The sequence below is a fragment of the Mizuhopecten yessoensis genome, unplaced genomic scaffold (assembly GCF_002113885.1).
Source record: "Mizuhopecten yessoensis strain PY_sf001 unplaced genomic scaffold, ASM211388v2 scaffold10529, whole genome shotgun sequence".
NCBI lineage: Eukaryota > Metazoa > Mollusca > Bivalvia > Pectinida > Pectinidae > Mizuhopecten > Mizuhopecten yessoensis.
In genome coordinates this window covers 728,785-742,474 of record NW_018408592.1, presented here as the reverse complement: position 1 = coordinate 742,474, position 13,690 = coordinate 728,785, and the positions used below count along the sequence as shown (strand labels likewise).

Below are 13,690 nucleotides of genomic sequence, written 5' to 3'. Positions count from 1 at the left end.
ATATGGTCCACTGATAAGTACTTATACTGTATATGGTCCACTGATAAGTACCTATACTCTATATGGTCCACTGATATGTACCTATATTGTATATGGTCCACTGATAAGTACATATACTATATATGGTCCACTGATAAATACCTATACTGTATATGGTCCACTGGTAAGTACCTATACTGTATATGGTCCACTTATAGGTACCTATACTGTTTATGGTCCACTGATAAGTACTTATACTGTATATAGTCCACTGATAAGTACATATACTCTATATGGTCCACTGATAAATACCTATACTGTAAGTATATATACTGTATATGGTCCACCTATACTGTATATGGTCAACTGATAAGTACCTATACTGCATATGGTCCACTGATAAGTTCCTATACTTTATATGGTCCGCTGATAAGTACCTATACTTTATATAGTCCACTGATAAGTACCTAGACTGTATATGGTCCACTGAATATGGTCCACTGATAAGTATCTATACTTTATATGGTCCACCGATAAGTACCTTTACTGTACCTATATTGTATATGGTCCACTGAATATGGTCCACTGATAAGTGCCTATACTTTATATGGTCCTCTGATAAGTACCTATACTGCATATGGTCCACTGATAAGTGCCTATACTTTATATGGTCCACTGATAAGTATCTATACTTTATATGGTCCACCGATAAGTACCTTTACTGTACCTATATTGTATATGGTCCCCTGATAAGTACCTATACTTTATGTGGTCCACTGATAAGTACCGATACTGTATATGGTCCACTTATAGGTACCTATACTGTATATGGTCCACTGATCAGTACCTATATTGTATATGGTCCACCGATAAGTACCTATACTGTATATGGTCCACTGATAAGTACCTATACTATATATGGTCCACTGATAAGTACCTATACTGGATATGGTCCACTGATAAGTACCTATACTGGATATGGTCCACTGATAAGTACCTATACTGGATATGGTCCACTGATAAGTACCTATAATGTATTTACATGGTCCTTTGATAATGTATATGGTCCACTGATAAGTACCTATATTGTATATGGTCCACTGATAAGTACCTATATTGTATATGGTCTACTGATAAGTACCTATACTGTATATGGTCTACTGATAAGTACCTATACTGTATATGGTCTACTGATAAGTACCTATACTGTATATGGTCCACTGGTAACTAGATATACTGTATAAGGTCCACTGATAAGTACCTATACTGTATATGGGTTTATGGTCCACTGATAAGTACCTATACTGTATGTGATCCACTGATAAGTACCTATACTGTATATGATCCACTGATAAGTACCTATACTGTATATGGTCTACTGATAAGTACCTATATTGTATATGGTCTACTGATAAGTACCTATATTGTATATGGTCCACTGATAAGTCTGATAAGTACCTGTTCTGTATATGGTCCACCGATAAGTACCTATACTGTATATGTTCCACTGATAAGTACATATACTGTATATGGTCCACTAATAAGTACCTATACTGTATATGGTCCACTGACAAGTACCTTTACTGTATATGGTCCACTGATAAGTACCTATAATGTATTTACATGGTCCTTTGATAATGTATATGGTCCACTGATAAGTACCTATATTGTATATGGTCCACTGATAAGTACCTATACCGATACTGTATATGGTCCACTGATAAGTACATATTCTGTATATGGTCCACTGATAAGTACCTATACCGTATATGGTCCACTGATAAGTACCTATACTGGATATGGTCCACTGATAAGTACCTATAATGTATTTACATGGTCCTTTGATAATGTATATGGTCCACTGATAAGTACCTATATTGTATATGGTCCACTGATAAGAACCTATCCTGTATATGGTCCACTGATAAGTACCTATACCGATACTGTATATGGTCCACTGATAAGTACCTATAATGTATTTACATGGTCCTTTGATAATGTATATGGTCCACTGATAAGTACCTATACTGTATATGGTCCACTGATAAGTACCTATACTGTATATGGTCCACTGATAAGTGCCTTTAATGTATATGGTCCACTAATAACTACCTATAATGTATGTATATGGTCCTTTGATAATGTATATGGTCACTGATAGGTACCTATACTGTATATGGTCCACTGATAGGTACCTATACTGTATATGGTCCATTGATAAGTACCTATACTGTTTATGGTCCACTGATGAGTACCTATACTGTTTATGGTCCACTGATAAATACCTATACTGTAGATGGTCCACTGATAGGTCTCTATACTGTATATGGTCTACTGATAAGTACCTATATTGTATATGGTCCACAGATAAGAACATATAGTGTATATGGGCCACTGATAACTAGCTATACTGTATATGGTCCACTGGTAACTACATATACTGTATAAGGTCCACTGATAAGTCCCTATACTGTATATGATCCACTGATAAGTACATATACTGTATAAGGTCCACTGATAAGTGACTTTAATGTATATGGTCCACTGGTAACTACATATACTGTATAAGGTCCACTGATAAGTGACTTTAATGTATATGGTCCACTGGTAACTACATATACTGTATATGGTCCTCTGATAAGTGCCTTTAATGTATATGTTCCACTAATAACTACCTATATTGTATGTATATGGTCCTTTGATAATGTATATGGTCCACTGGTAACTACATATACTGTATATGGTCCATTGATAAGTACCTATATTGTATATGGTCAACTGATAAGTACATATACTGTATATGGTCCACTGATAAGTACCTATAATGTATTTACATTTAAATTACTCATTATTAGCTGTGATGATAAATTCGTCCTCATTACAGAAGGCGAAGAAAGCGAAAATTTTAACTGTAGCGAAAATGATCCGGAAATATTAGTTATAACAAAACATACAATAAGACTGATCAAAATCTTATGAAACTGAACGTTAGGTATACGTAGGTGTGGCTAGAGACGTGCACAAGAAAATAATGCTAAGTAAATAAATAGATACTAAATACTATCGAATGAAAATGGCATTATCCTATGATCATTATCTCTAGAAAAATACAACTAGCATTGAAAGTAGAGTCAATGTTATATTAAAAGATGATGTTCGATTTAGTAATTTATTAATCAGAATTTAGTTCAGATGCATAAAAACACTAGTAACACTTATATTAAGCTACAAGCATACGCTTGTTAAGATCGTGGCAGTCTGTGTGAAACACAGTCAATAGCGCCGAGGACAGGTGAATAGGGGATCAATTCCTACCTGGTCCTCTGATAATAAGTCATACTTTAATATAATGTAGAAAAATAACAGTGGGATAATCTGAGGTACATGTAACTCACAAATAATATATAATAGTCAATAATACAAACGAGAAACATTAAAGGCACAATTACAACATGACAAATCATTCAGCAGAAAATGTAGAAAAAAATCCTTGTATTCACATGATTTTAGATCACACTCTCGTCCTTTCTACAAAACCCATTCCACTACATCCTGTGATATTGCGCGATACTTTCATTTCCACAGTGCACATTATCTCAATCGTGCGATTATACCGATAGTGATTGGGTGACGTTTTATCCTCGGTAGAGTACTTCAGATGTGCTGTGTTACCGTGAAGAGTGCTGTGTTATTGTCAGATTATCTACAGCTAATTTATTGGTCCGGGTGAAAAGATCAGTGTTAACGCGTTGTCTCCAAAATAATTAAATGCACTTGCCGAAAAGGACGAAAGTCCTTCTTCCACATACCAGATAACTCACAATTTATACCTGAAATACGTCTTTCATTTTGAAATACTGTATATTTTCAGCCAATGAATAATGTGAAAATTTGATATTCTGAATCATGACTTTCACCAAATTAGGTTGAATTCGCGAATAAATGTTTGTATTGAGTCAGTTTGTCTAGGGCAGTGAGGTGTGAGGGACTATTTCATATGTAGCATTTAATGTATTAATTGTTCGATATCCACCTGACAAAATAAAAAAATAGAACCAGCTTAAATTATCTTTTATGATATAGATCAGTTCATCCGGCATAGTTGATAATATAAAGGAAGCCTCTGTCACAATTTAAATTTCGTTAAAAGATTAACACAATTGAAAGAATCCCTCATTACTGGAGAGATTATAATTACCTCCCTTTCCCACATAAACCGTTCCCCATTATTGGAGGGATAGCTTCCCTTGCCTCGTGAAATTAAACATTTTCCACTTTTTGAGGGATTGATTATTTTGTCTCATAAACATTTCCCTTACCTAAAATATTCGAGGGATTACCTCCCTTACATCAGTAATTCTAAGCGCTATGTCATATGCAACACGTCCGACAAATTAGCTTTGTGATTTTTCAGGGCAACCCGTTTCGTTTCCAGTAAAAAAAACACGACTGTACATGTAGATGATCGCAATTGTGACCATAACAGTATGCACAATAGCAAAATGACTGTACTCAGATTATGTGCTTCAAGCGAAACCCATTGAGCCTGTGATAACTTATTCAATTTTCAATGTCTAGACAAAGCCACGTGGATAGCAGACTTAAAATTTAAATATACTTCATCGCCAGTTTATTTATCTGCTCAGGTTGATAGAATATCGTATGCACTCCATACACAGGTATATGTATATATATCTGTGTACATATGCATACTGTTTTGTAATCTTTGAATAAATTGTATACAGTTTTTGTACTTTTATAACATGGAGGTGTAAACAAGTGTACGTATAGGTAATTAGATACTTCCTTCCTGTGTTATATGTAGTAGAGATTCTTTTAGTTCATTTTCAGGGTTGTATCTTGTCGTTCAATCTCAAAACGGAAGGGATAAAAATTGTAAAGATGAACGAGGTCTCTGCTCCATAAATAATCATCTGAGCATGGGAGGGACTGCTTCCCCTCCCTCATAATCACTCCCAAACTGACAAGTATTAATCCAAATGATATGACAATACAGACCAAATAATATACGATGGGCTGACAAATGTATCACATATTGTAATTTGACGGGTGACCTCTGTTAAAAGCATCACTGATTTCGTTCATATATTATTTAAGTCGTGTACATGCATATTTATACAAAAGTTATGCACAGGTATATATATATAGATACTGTACATGTAAAGGTTTCTCACAGGTATATACATATATAGGTTGTGTACAGGTATATGCAAATTTGTTTTACATGTACAAGTATATCATAAATTGTTTGTACATGTATACATATAAAGGTTAGATACGGGTATATATATACAGTTTTTGCACTTTTATAATATAAAGGTGTGAACAGGTTGACGAACAGGTAGACAGATACTTCCTTCCTGCGTTTTATGTACAGCTTCTTTTAATTCATTTCAGGGTTGTATGTTGTCGTTCAATCTCAGAACGGAAGGGATAAAATCGTGAAGATGAACGAAGTCTCCGAGACAGATGTTGATACCCTGGGGGCTGGGCTCCTTACCCGCCACCCACTCTAAAAAGGCCCGCGACGCCCGGGGAACAAGACTGTCCCTCAGACTTCCCCAAAGGTTGGCCATGATGACCTTTGCCCCGGGAGTGAGAACCCCTTGCCATACGTAAAAGTCCCCGTTGTTGTTACGGTTTTTACCCGTGTAATTCTTTTCTAGAAACTCTACCAGAACCCGGGGGTCATCAGTGTTCGGCCAGGGGGACGGAATGGAAAAATTTGGCCAGAATTCTTTCATATTTGCACTTGATTCGTCATTGTAAAATATAAGGACGCGCATCTGAGTTTTCCAGATGTTTTCCAAGGTCATCTGCCAAGGTGACATACTGACATCCACAGGTATAAGTGAGGCACCAAACAAATGCTTCAGACCTGTCAATAACTGTTTATGACAGATAGCATCCATGTTATAAAAATGATTAAAATCCAAAATAAGGAACTCTTTTATGTTTTTGCTCAAGAATTCGTTGACCTCGCTTAAAGCAGTAAGGATGTTTGAACCATACAGTCCGTGTAAGAAATGGGCGTCAGCTGTTCCCGGTTTGATGCATACACGAAGGTCGAAGTATCGGATCCCAGCCTGAAGCTGTTGTCCGAGCGTAAGATCTTGAGTAACTGACCATCGACTGACCACTGATAGTCCGGCTCCACAACACAGTGACCCAAGAAGTTTAACTGATTTCGAAGCGTCTACGGACACCCCTGCCGACTTGTCAAGTCCATAGGCACCCGAGTCGTGGCTCCCTGTAACCAAATAGCCTTCATTTAACACAACAAAAATGCGTTTTCCTACCACAACGACAATAAAATTTAATTGTTATAGCAATAACACAACAGTATATATGACCAGATTTACCCGCCAGTGATGTCGTCTGCTTCAGCCACTCGGAACTCGAGTGTGGTGCCGCTTGCTAGTGATTCTAGAGAAGCTCCAAATAACGGAAAATATGACAGGGGATCCCCCCCGGAACTCGAGCGTGTGAAAGGAAACCATGATGTATTATTTCCTTGTCAAGTGTTAAATTTGATCCGATTTCACACTGGTTATGTAGATGGGGTTTTAAAACATATGATATCGCCTTGCATTTCTATATTAAGCACGTGTGTACGAACTAAATATAAGCCCATACCATTATACCAATACCAGAAAACCCCACACTTCTATTCGGTCTAAAATAACGGTTATTAACTTACAGTATCCTTTTAAATATTCTTATTAAAAGAGTCACATATTCGATATTCTCTTCATTTCAGAAAGGTGTGTTCCCTTTTCATGTTGAACCCAAACAGTTGTCTTTGTAATCTCCATATTTACATACAAATACAGACAGGTCAGTGGCACGGATACCTGTGTAACGGTTGAGACAGGACCTACCTGGAATAGCGAGACACGACAGTGGTACCTGTGTGAGGGGGACGGGCAGGTCCCCCATCCATCTCTGGTACCTGGTGCTTTCTGACAAAGGATGAACACTCATCGTAAATATATGTCAGGGCACCTCCCAGTTTGGTAACCAGAGCTCCGATGTACCTCTATTCTCCCAACTATGTTGATGGGGTTTTTCATATCTATGTTTAAACAATTATCTTGACGAATTCTATATTTAGATCATGATTTAAACACAACTGATAACATTTCGGTGAATACAGGTCAAATTTTAATCAATAAAATGGAGGTTTTCTCATGTCACTATCGTCCGTATATCATTGTGTGTAATCGGAGAAAATAGTGTACACTGTCTGATATTGTGATATAAAAGTACCGATTGTCTATTGATACCAATTGGTTATCTCCCTTGGATTGTCTTTATATACAGACAATTTTCACTGTTTATTTGTATTATTTTCATTGAATTAAACAAAAAATCAGATGGAGAAAAGGTACAAAATGCATGCAACAGTTACACAACCCATCCACCTTAAGAAAAATCGGCGACACAGCACCATTTCATGAATAACAACAATGACATTACAAAAAGATGAAAACACTTCTCATGTTCATGATAATAAATATCTCTTAAACGAAGACAAGTTATTAACTTACATTGTATGAGCCCTTCTCCAGTTTTTGCGGTTACGCGATACGCTTCATATTGTAATTACTCACTACCTGTGACTTATTTGTTTTAAGCATGCCAACATTATGTTTCATTTTTAAGAAAACTATCTCTTAATGGTAATATGACTGAAACAAATAAGTTAGGTGGATAGGTATTTATTTATTTTTAAATCATAAAAATTATTAAACATAGATGTTCAGTCCAATTATATTCATTTTCATTAGATTAATAGGTGTTTTAGATAATAATATTGTTTAAGTGCTTTTAGGAGAGATAAAATTGTAAGGATCGGAGGTTAAAACAAAGGTCGGACGGGGTGCCTGAAAATACATATTTTTTTACCCTTACTGCTCTGATTGACATCGGTACGTAAACTACAGATCCACTTAACAAACAAGGTAAATCCGTGCCCGTACATGACAAAGTATGTCCTTATCTAACGAACGCTTTGTTCTTTTTGCTGACGAGCGTTTCCAACGGCAAAGCAACCAATAATTAACAATATATAATCTGGCGACTCGAGAGAACAACGTTAAAAATGAAAAGTCAGAAATATAACACAATCATCCCGAATATTCTCGTCATAATGTACATGTGTGAAACAGAGTAACAAAACGGCATTACTAATTGTCAATAAGGACATCATTTGATAACCAAAGCATACCTTATACTTATACTTTATCTGTATAATATAACCACACTACTAATCACACACTTTACCGGTGTTGTTACCAAAGAATGTGTACTGCTCTGTATCTAACCTTATTAAGGGAAATAACTCAAAGTCAGAAAAAAGTTCAATATTTCTTTATTTTCTTTATGCAAGGGAGACCACCCAAAGCCGAACTATAACTCATTAGTAAAGCTGCTACATGTACAAGTATTTCAAATGCAAAACATTTTTTTTATAAACCGCTCTTGTAAATTATATTGAATATTAATCCATTATTCAACTTGCAATTTGACCTTGACCGTTTATTATAAATTAGTAAATAATGCATTATTAAATACACTTTGTGCCCTACACGTTATGATCTTAGAATACAAAAACTAAAAATACAATCTGACCATTACAGAGACACATGAACCTGAAAGCATAATCTAATTCTTGACTCGTTTGTATTGTCACAATAACATAAATACGCTTGTTTGAAAGGCTTGATATACCTTGTATATTCTACTAAAATAACCCGCTAAATACAATCACTGGTACTTGTTATAAAGGTATGCTATGATATAAGTATAACACGACCATTACTGAAAAGGACATGAATTCATGTTTACATTTCCTGAACGACAACAGTATTGCATCCTTAATAGACATCGAATTGCTGTAAGTTGCATAAACGGCTTCGTTTCAAATCTTAGTCTTCCATTTCTTGTTGAACTAAAATGTTTACATTCCTGTTATAAAGTCTCTAAGAAATCTACCAATTAAAGATGTGGTAATGAAAGATAAGACAAAGAACCGTCATACGTGGACATGTTTAAATCGGAAATTGTTCGGTTATTTCCGTCATCCTGTTAGAATAATCGACAAAAATCATGAGATGACGTTATATTCTAACTTTGAAAATATTTTCGAATGGTTTCTCATTGACGTTCGTCGCCGGAGTGAAATCGCCACTGCAGAAACCGACTTTATTGTTTACTTAAAATATGTATATACATGTTCATTTGCATCTTCATGCACTGCTGTTCCATTAAATCCTATCTCAAGCGCCTCATCAGAATATGTCTTAACGGAAGTGTGATGCATACCATCATCAATGCTAAAACGATTCATCTCAATCCTGCGTAAAATATCCGACTGTATTAACATGTTATACTCCGGAAGTGCTACATTTCCGAGGTATTCCGGAGGAAATGGCTCCCAACACTGTATATCCAGAGCTGTATGTATTATCAATACCAGATCGGACAGGCAGTTACAGCTATGGCAGGTATGGAGTTTCTAAATCGTTCAGTTCAGTTTCGGCTTCCAATATTTTATTTATTTCGAAATGATTCACCAAAACATAAATGACATGTATATATTAGACGATAACAACTGCAGTAGTGTGTGGTACGAGTGTTTATTTTATCTGAATATTACCTCTTAAATTATATTTTCATTCCTTGTCAACATTTGACCGCGTTTCAGATAAACCCGCTCTCCGTAAACAAAAGAAGTATGACTGGAAGGATTCGAACCTGGCCCTGTTTGGTACTAAACTGGAGCACGCGGTGAAAAGTACGTCAGTTTAATACTTTAAACATTGAAATCGAAAACGTCACTTTGTAAGAAAAAATACTGTAAATAACTAGGACGTATTTAAATGTCTATAATTTCATGCACCAAAATGTTTCTCTCTGACTTTGAACGACGGCACCATTAATTTGTCTATCATGTTATGAATTTCACATCGTATGCAGTACGACCGTAAGGTTTAGTGATAGAAAACGTCATTTATTTTCGCAGCAATGGTATTTTGTGTCATTTACTACTTTTTCCTAATATACAATGTTGGTATGTAAATAATAGCACTCGGGTTCGTCTGATCGTCTATAACATGATACCTTCACACGATGACTGTGTATTCCAGAGGAGTCATCGCTATATGAACCGGCCTGGTATAACGCAGGGACGAAGGTGGGCAGAAAAATATGGCGGATTGTCGTAAGTACTCTCCCAGAAAGATTGTTTGATGTTTGACGTCCACGTAACAGCTAGGGTAGTATATCAGTGTCAGAACGAGTACATAGAGAGACACTGCTGGAGCAAGAAAGTACATAGAAAAGAAACAAAGTAGACAGGAAAGAAAGGAAGCGATAAAGATCGCAAATGTTTCAATGGGGGCAGAAGATCAATTTTGGTCTCTTCCATGTCCTCTTCATGGAATATACAGAAGACGAACCCAGATTTTCAGGGGGCCCTACATTAGTCGCCTCTTACCATCATACAGTGGAATACATAAGGCCTATTCTTTCCCCAAACATGCAAGGGTTCTCCCCTTAAGTTCACAAATTTCGGATCTGGTTTGTTGAATTATCAAGATTCAAGAAACAAAAATGTCAATAAAGTGTTAAGAATAAAAACAGCTGAACTTGTGTAAAACATAAGAAGACAATAAAAATGGCATAAAAAACGTAAACTAAACTCAAAATAAACATGAGGCCCAGAGGTCCTTTATCGCTCACCTGGATATCTAAGGAACCATGGCAAAATATTCTCCAAATGAGATCCAAGGGAAAATGCCAGACCCCAAGGCCAATATTCATGCCCAGCAATTTTATGTATGGTTATGGGGCTCAACTGTTTCCAAGCTGTGACTCAGAAACTAGGTCCCGAGGGTTGTGGCCAGACCCCAGGATCAATTCTAATACCATGACTGCATTTGTCTCTTTTTGCCCAGCATTTGTATATATAGTTTTGGGGTGGAGATCTCAACCGTTTCAAAGTTATAACCCAGGGGTTAAGTCTGCAAGGGTGGGCAGACCCTGGGGTCAATTCTAATATCATGACTCCAATCATCTTTTTATGCCCAACAATTTTATATATAGTTTTGGGGTGGGGATCTTAACCATTTAGAAGTTATGACCCAGGGATTAAGTCTCCAAGGGAGGGGTAGTCCCCAAGGCCATCCTGAAAGAATATGTGCATTCATCTCTTTTACACTCAACTGTTTCCAAGCTGTGACTAAGAAACTAGGTCCCTAGGGGTTCGGTCAGACCCCAGGGTCTATTCTAATATCATGACTGCATTCGTATAGTTTTGGAGTGGGGATCTCAACCGTTTTAAAGTTATGGCCCAGGGACTATGGGGCCAGACCCTAGGGCCATCCTGGAAGCAAATGTACATTCTTCTCTTTATACTCAGTTATTGTAAATATGGTTATATGGTGGGGATCTCCACCATTTCCAAGTAATATATTTTTTTTGGCCCCACCCCTTAGCCCGGGGGTTCAGCCCCACCATTTGTACAATTTTGAATCCCTGCCTCCCATGAATGCTTCCGACCAAATATGATCGATATCCATGGCATAGTTCTACAGAAGATGTCGTTTATAGCAATATAGCCAAATTGCCCCCTTTTGGCCCTGTCCTCAGTCACCTGGGATGTCAGCCCAAACATTTGTACAATTTTGAAACCCCATCACCTAGGGATGTTTCCAGTCAAATATGGTTGATATCCATTTCTTAGTTCATGAGAAGAAGTCGCGTAAATCAATATAGCCAAATAACCTTTTTTGGCCCCGCCCCTCAGCCCCCTGGGGGGTCAGCCACATCATTTGTACAATTTTAAATCCCTGCCTCCCATGAACAATTGTGATAAAATATGATTGATATCCAGTGCATAGTTTTACAGAAGAAGTCGTTTGTAGCAATATAGCCAAATAACCCTTTTTGCCCCGCCCTTCATCCCCCTGGGGGGTCAGCCACACCATTTGTACACTTTTGAATCCCCACCACCTAGGGATGCTTCTAGTCAAATTTAGTTAAATTCCAATCAATGGACCCGGTGAGCTAAAAACTGAGGCAAAATGTTTGGAGATTTCCGATACTAGAAAAATAATACCAGTGTTCCAGAAGGGTAACCGCCTTTTGATACATCAACGATAACAGCTATGGTAGTCCAGATCAAAACGAAACTACACGACGCACTTATGAGCATAATAAACATTGACTTTCATATCATGCAAGGAAGTAGAATATTTTAAAATGAGATTAAGACCATAAATCATGTTCATAGTGTTCATCAATCTGCATCCTTCGAATTCCTGTATATGTTATGATGAGCATTCGACACACATCACGGAGTTCGTGATATTCCGAGCAAGCTAAAAATCGATACCGTCATACTACAAAATGTAATTATACAGCTTAGTTGTAAGTTGTCTAACGTATTCGTGGTGTAAGAAAAGAATGAGGTTAGTGGCTAAAGACGAAGAGTGAGTAGACCTTGAGTGTCGTGTCCTAGATACCAGACATCGATAAATTTAAAAAGTGAAAATAAAAGGCTTGTTAACAGTCGTTATATGCTCTTTGATAAATTCATATATATATATATATATAAAAACCACTCACAGGGGACACAGTGTTTCTCAGTAGCAATGTCAAATGTCTGCTGGAAAATATTGCAACCGAATAAAGCAATGCTGTTTTAAACTAACAGAATTTAACGACTTCAGCTTCAGTATATTTCACCTTTATTGACATTTGTCGTATACGTTAGTCTTCACATTGATGAATTCGCTATAGTATAAGGATATTTGTTTTCTCAACAGAATTTCGAAGTGACCGATTGGCCGGAGGAGGATTATGGAAAGTTTTACGAGGGCGATTCCTACATCATCCTCGATGTAAGTGTAGTTTGAGGGGCTATACATAGAACACTGATATTCAGACAATTCTAAAAATGAAAGACCATTAGTTTTAAACGGTGATCGAAAGACACAAATAGTTGAACATTTAAAACTTGGTAACAGATGGATTATGTCAAAACTGAATGACACTGCATCTTACAGCTGTTTCGTCGTTCTGGAAGTCTTTGGTGATGCTACATAGGGGCACATACAAATTTTACAAAAAATACAGAAATACTTGATAATATAAAATAATTAATAATGATTGAAGTGTGTATATCACGTACTGTGTCACTAATCAAAATAGATAAAAGTGGCTATCAAGGTTTCCATTTTTCTTATTTTTTTTTATTGCAAAAACATGCGATCTCAGTCTCTGATCTTCAGTGATGACATGGTTTTGTCCAATCAGATTAACAGAATGTAACTGTAACAACAAAAAAGTGCAAACGAAAAGCACAATAAGGTATTGTTTCAACTAGATAATACATACAAGTTATCACTACATTTAATCCGTCCACACCTAAGCAGTAGACGAACATTTAGTTTCATTGGCATGGTCACGTGATTATTGAAATATTTGAATAAAATGACAGTAACATTTAAACTTCACGACGCAGTTTAAGCCAACTTGTTTTATCAGATATCGGTGTTTTTGGTTTCAGACTTATAAAAAGTCCGGAAGTGACGCAATCTACCATCACATTCACTTTTGGATCGGGAAATACAGCACACAGGTAAAGATTTAAGACCGTATGTGGTCAGAACTGGTAGTTAGT

The 13,690-nt window shown here is 36.6% G+C and overlaps 2 protein-coding genes across 2 annotated transcripts in view; one reads left to right on the top strand and one right to left on the bottom strand.

Moving 5' to 3' along the window:
- Positions 1 to 5,246: 5,246 nt before the first annotated feature.
- LOC110460969 (PI-PLC X domain-containing protein 2-like) lies at positions 5,247 to 7,170 on the bottom strand. Its single transcript, XM_021514221.1, has 2 exons — positions 6,882 to 7,170; positions 5,247 to 6,250 (listed from the first exon to the last, which is right to left on the bottom strand). Exons 1-2 carry the CDS (start codon positions 6,982 to 6,984, stop codon positions 5,394 to 5,396), a joined length of 960 nt encoding a protein of 319 aa, XP_021369896.1. The 5' UTR covers positions 6,985 to 7,170; the 3' UTR covers positions 5,247 to 5,393.
- Positions 7,171 to 9,440: 2,270 nt separating this feature from the next.
- Positions 9,441 to 13,690, top strand: part of LOC110460990 (gelsolin-like protein 2) — a 9,532-nt gene continuing 5,282 nt past the window's right edge. Inside the window, exons 1-5 of the mRNA XM_021514249.1 lie at positions 9,441 to 9,509; positions 9,710 to 9,799; positions 10,152 to 10,225; positions 12,834 to 12,908; positions 13,577 to 13,648. Coding sequence (XP_021369924.1) covers positions 9,464 to 9,509; positions 9,710 to 9,799; positions 10,152 to 10,225; positions 12,834 to 12,908; positions 13,577 to 13,648 — 357 coding nt within the window. The 5' untranslated portion in view covers positions 9,441 to 9,463. The remainder of the gene's footprint in view (positions 9,510 to 9,709; positions 9,800 to 10,151; positions 10,226 to 12,833; positions 12,909 to 13,576; positions 13,649 to 13,690) is intronic.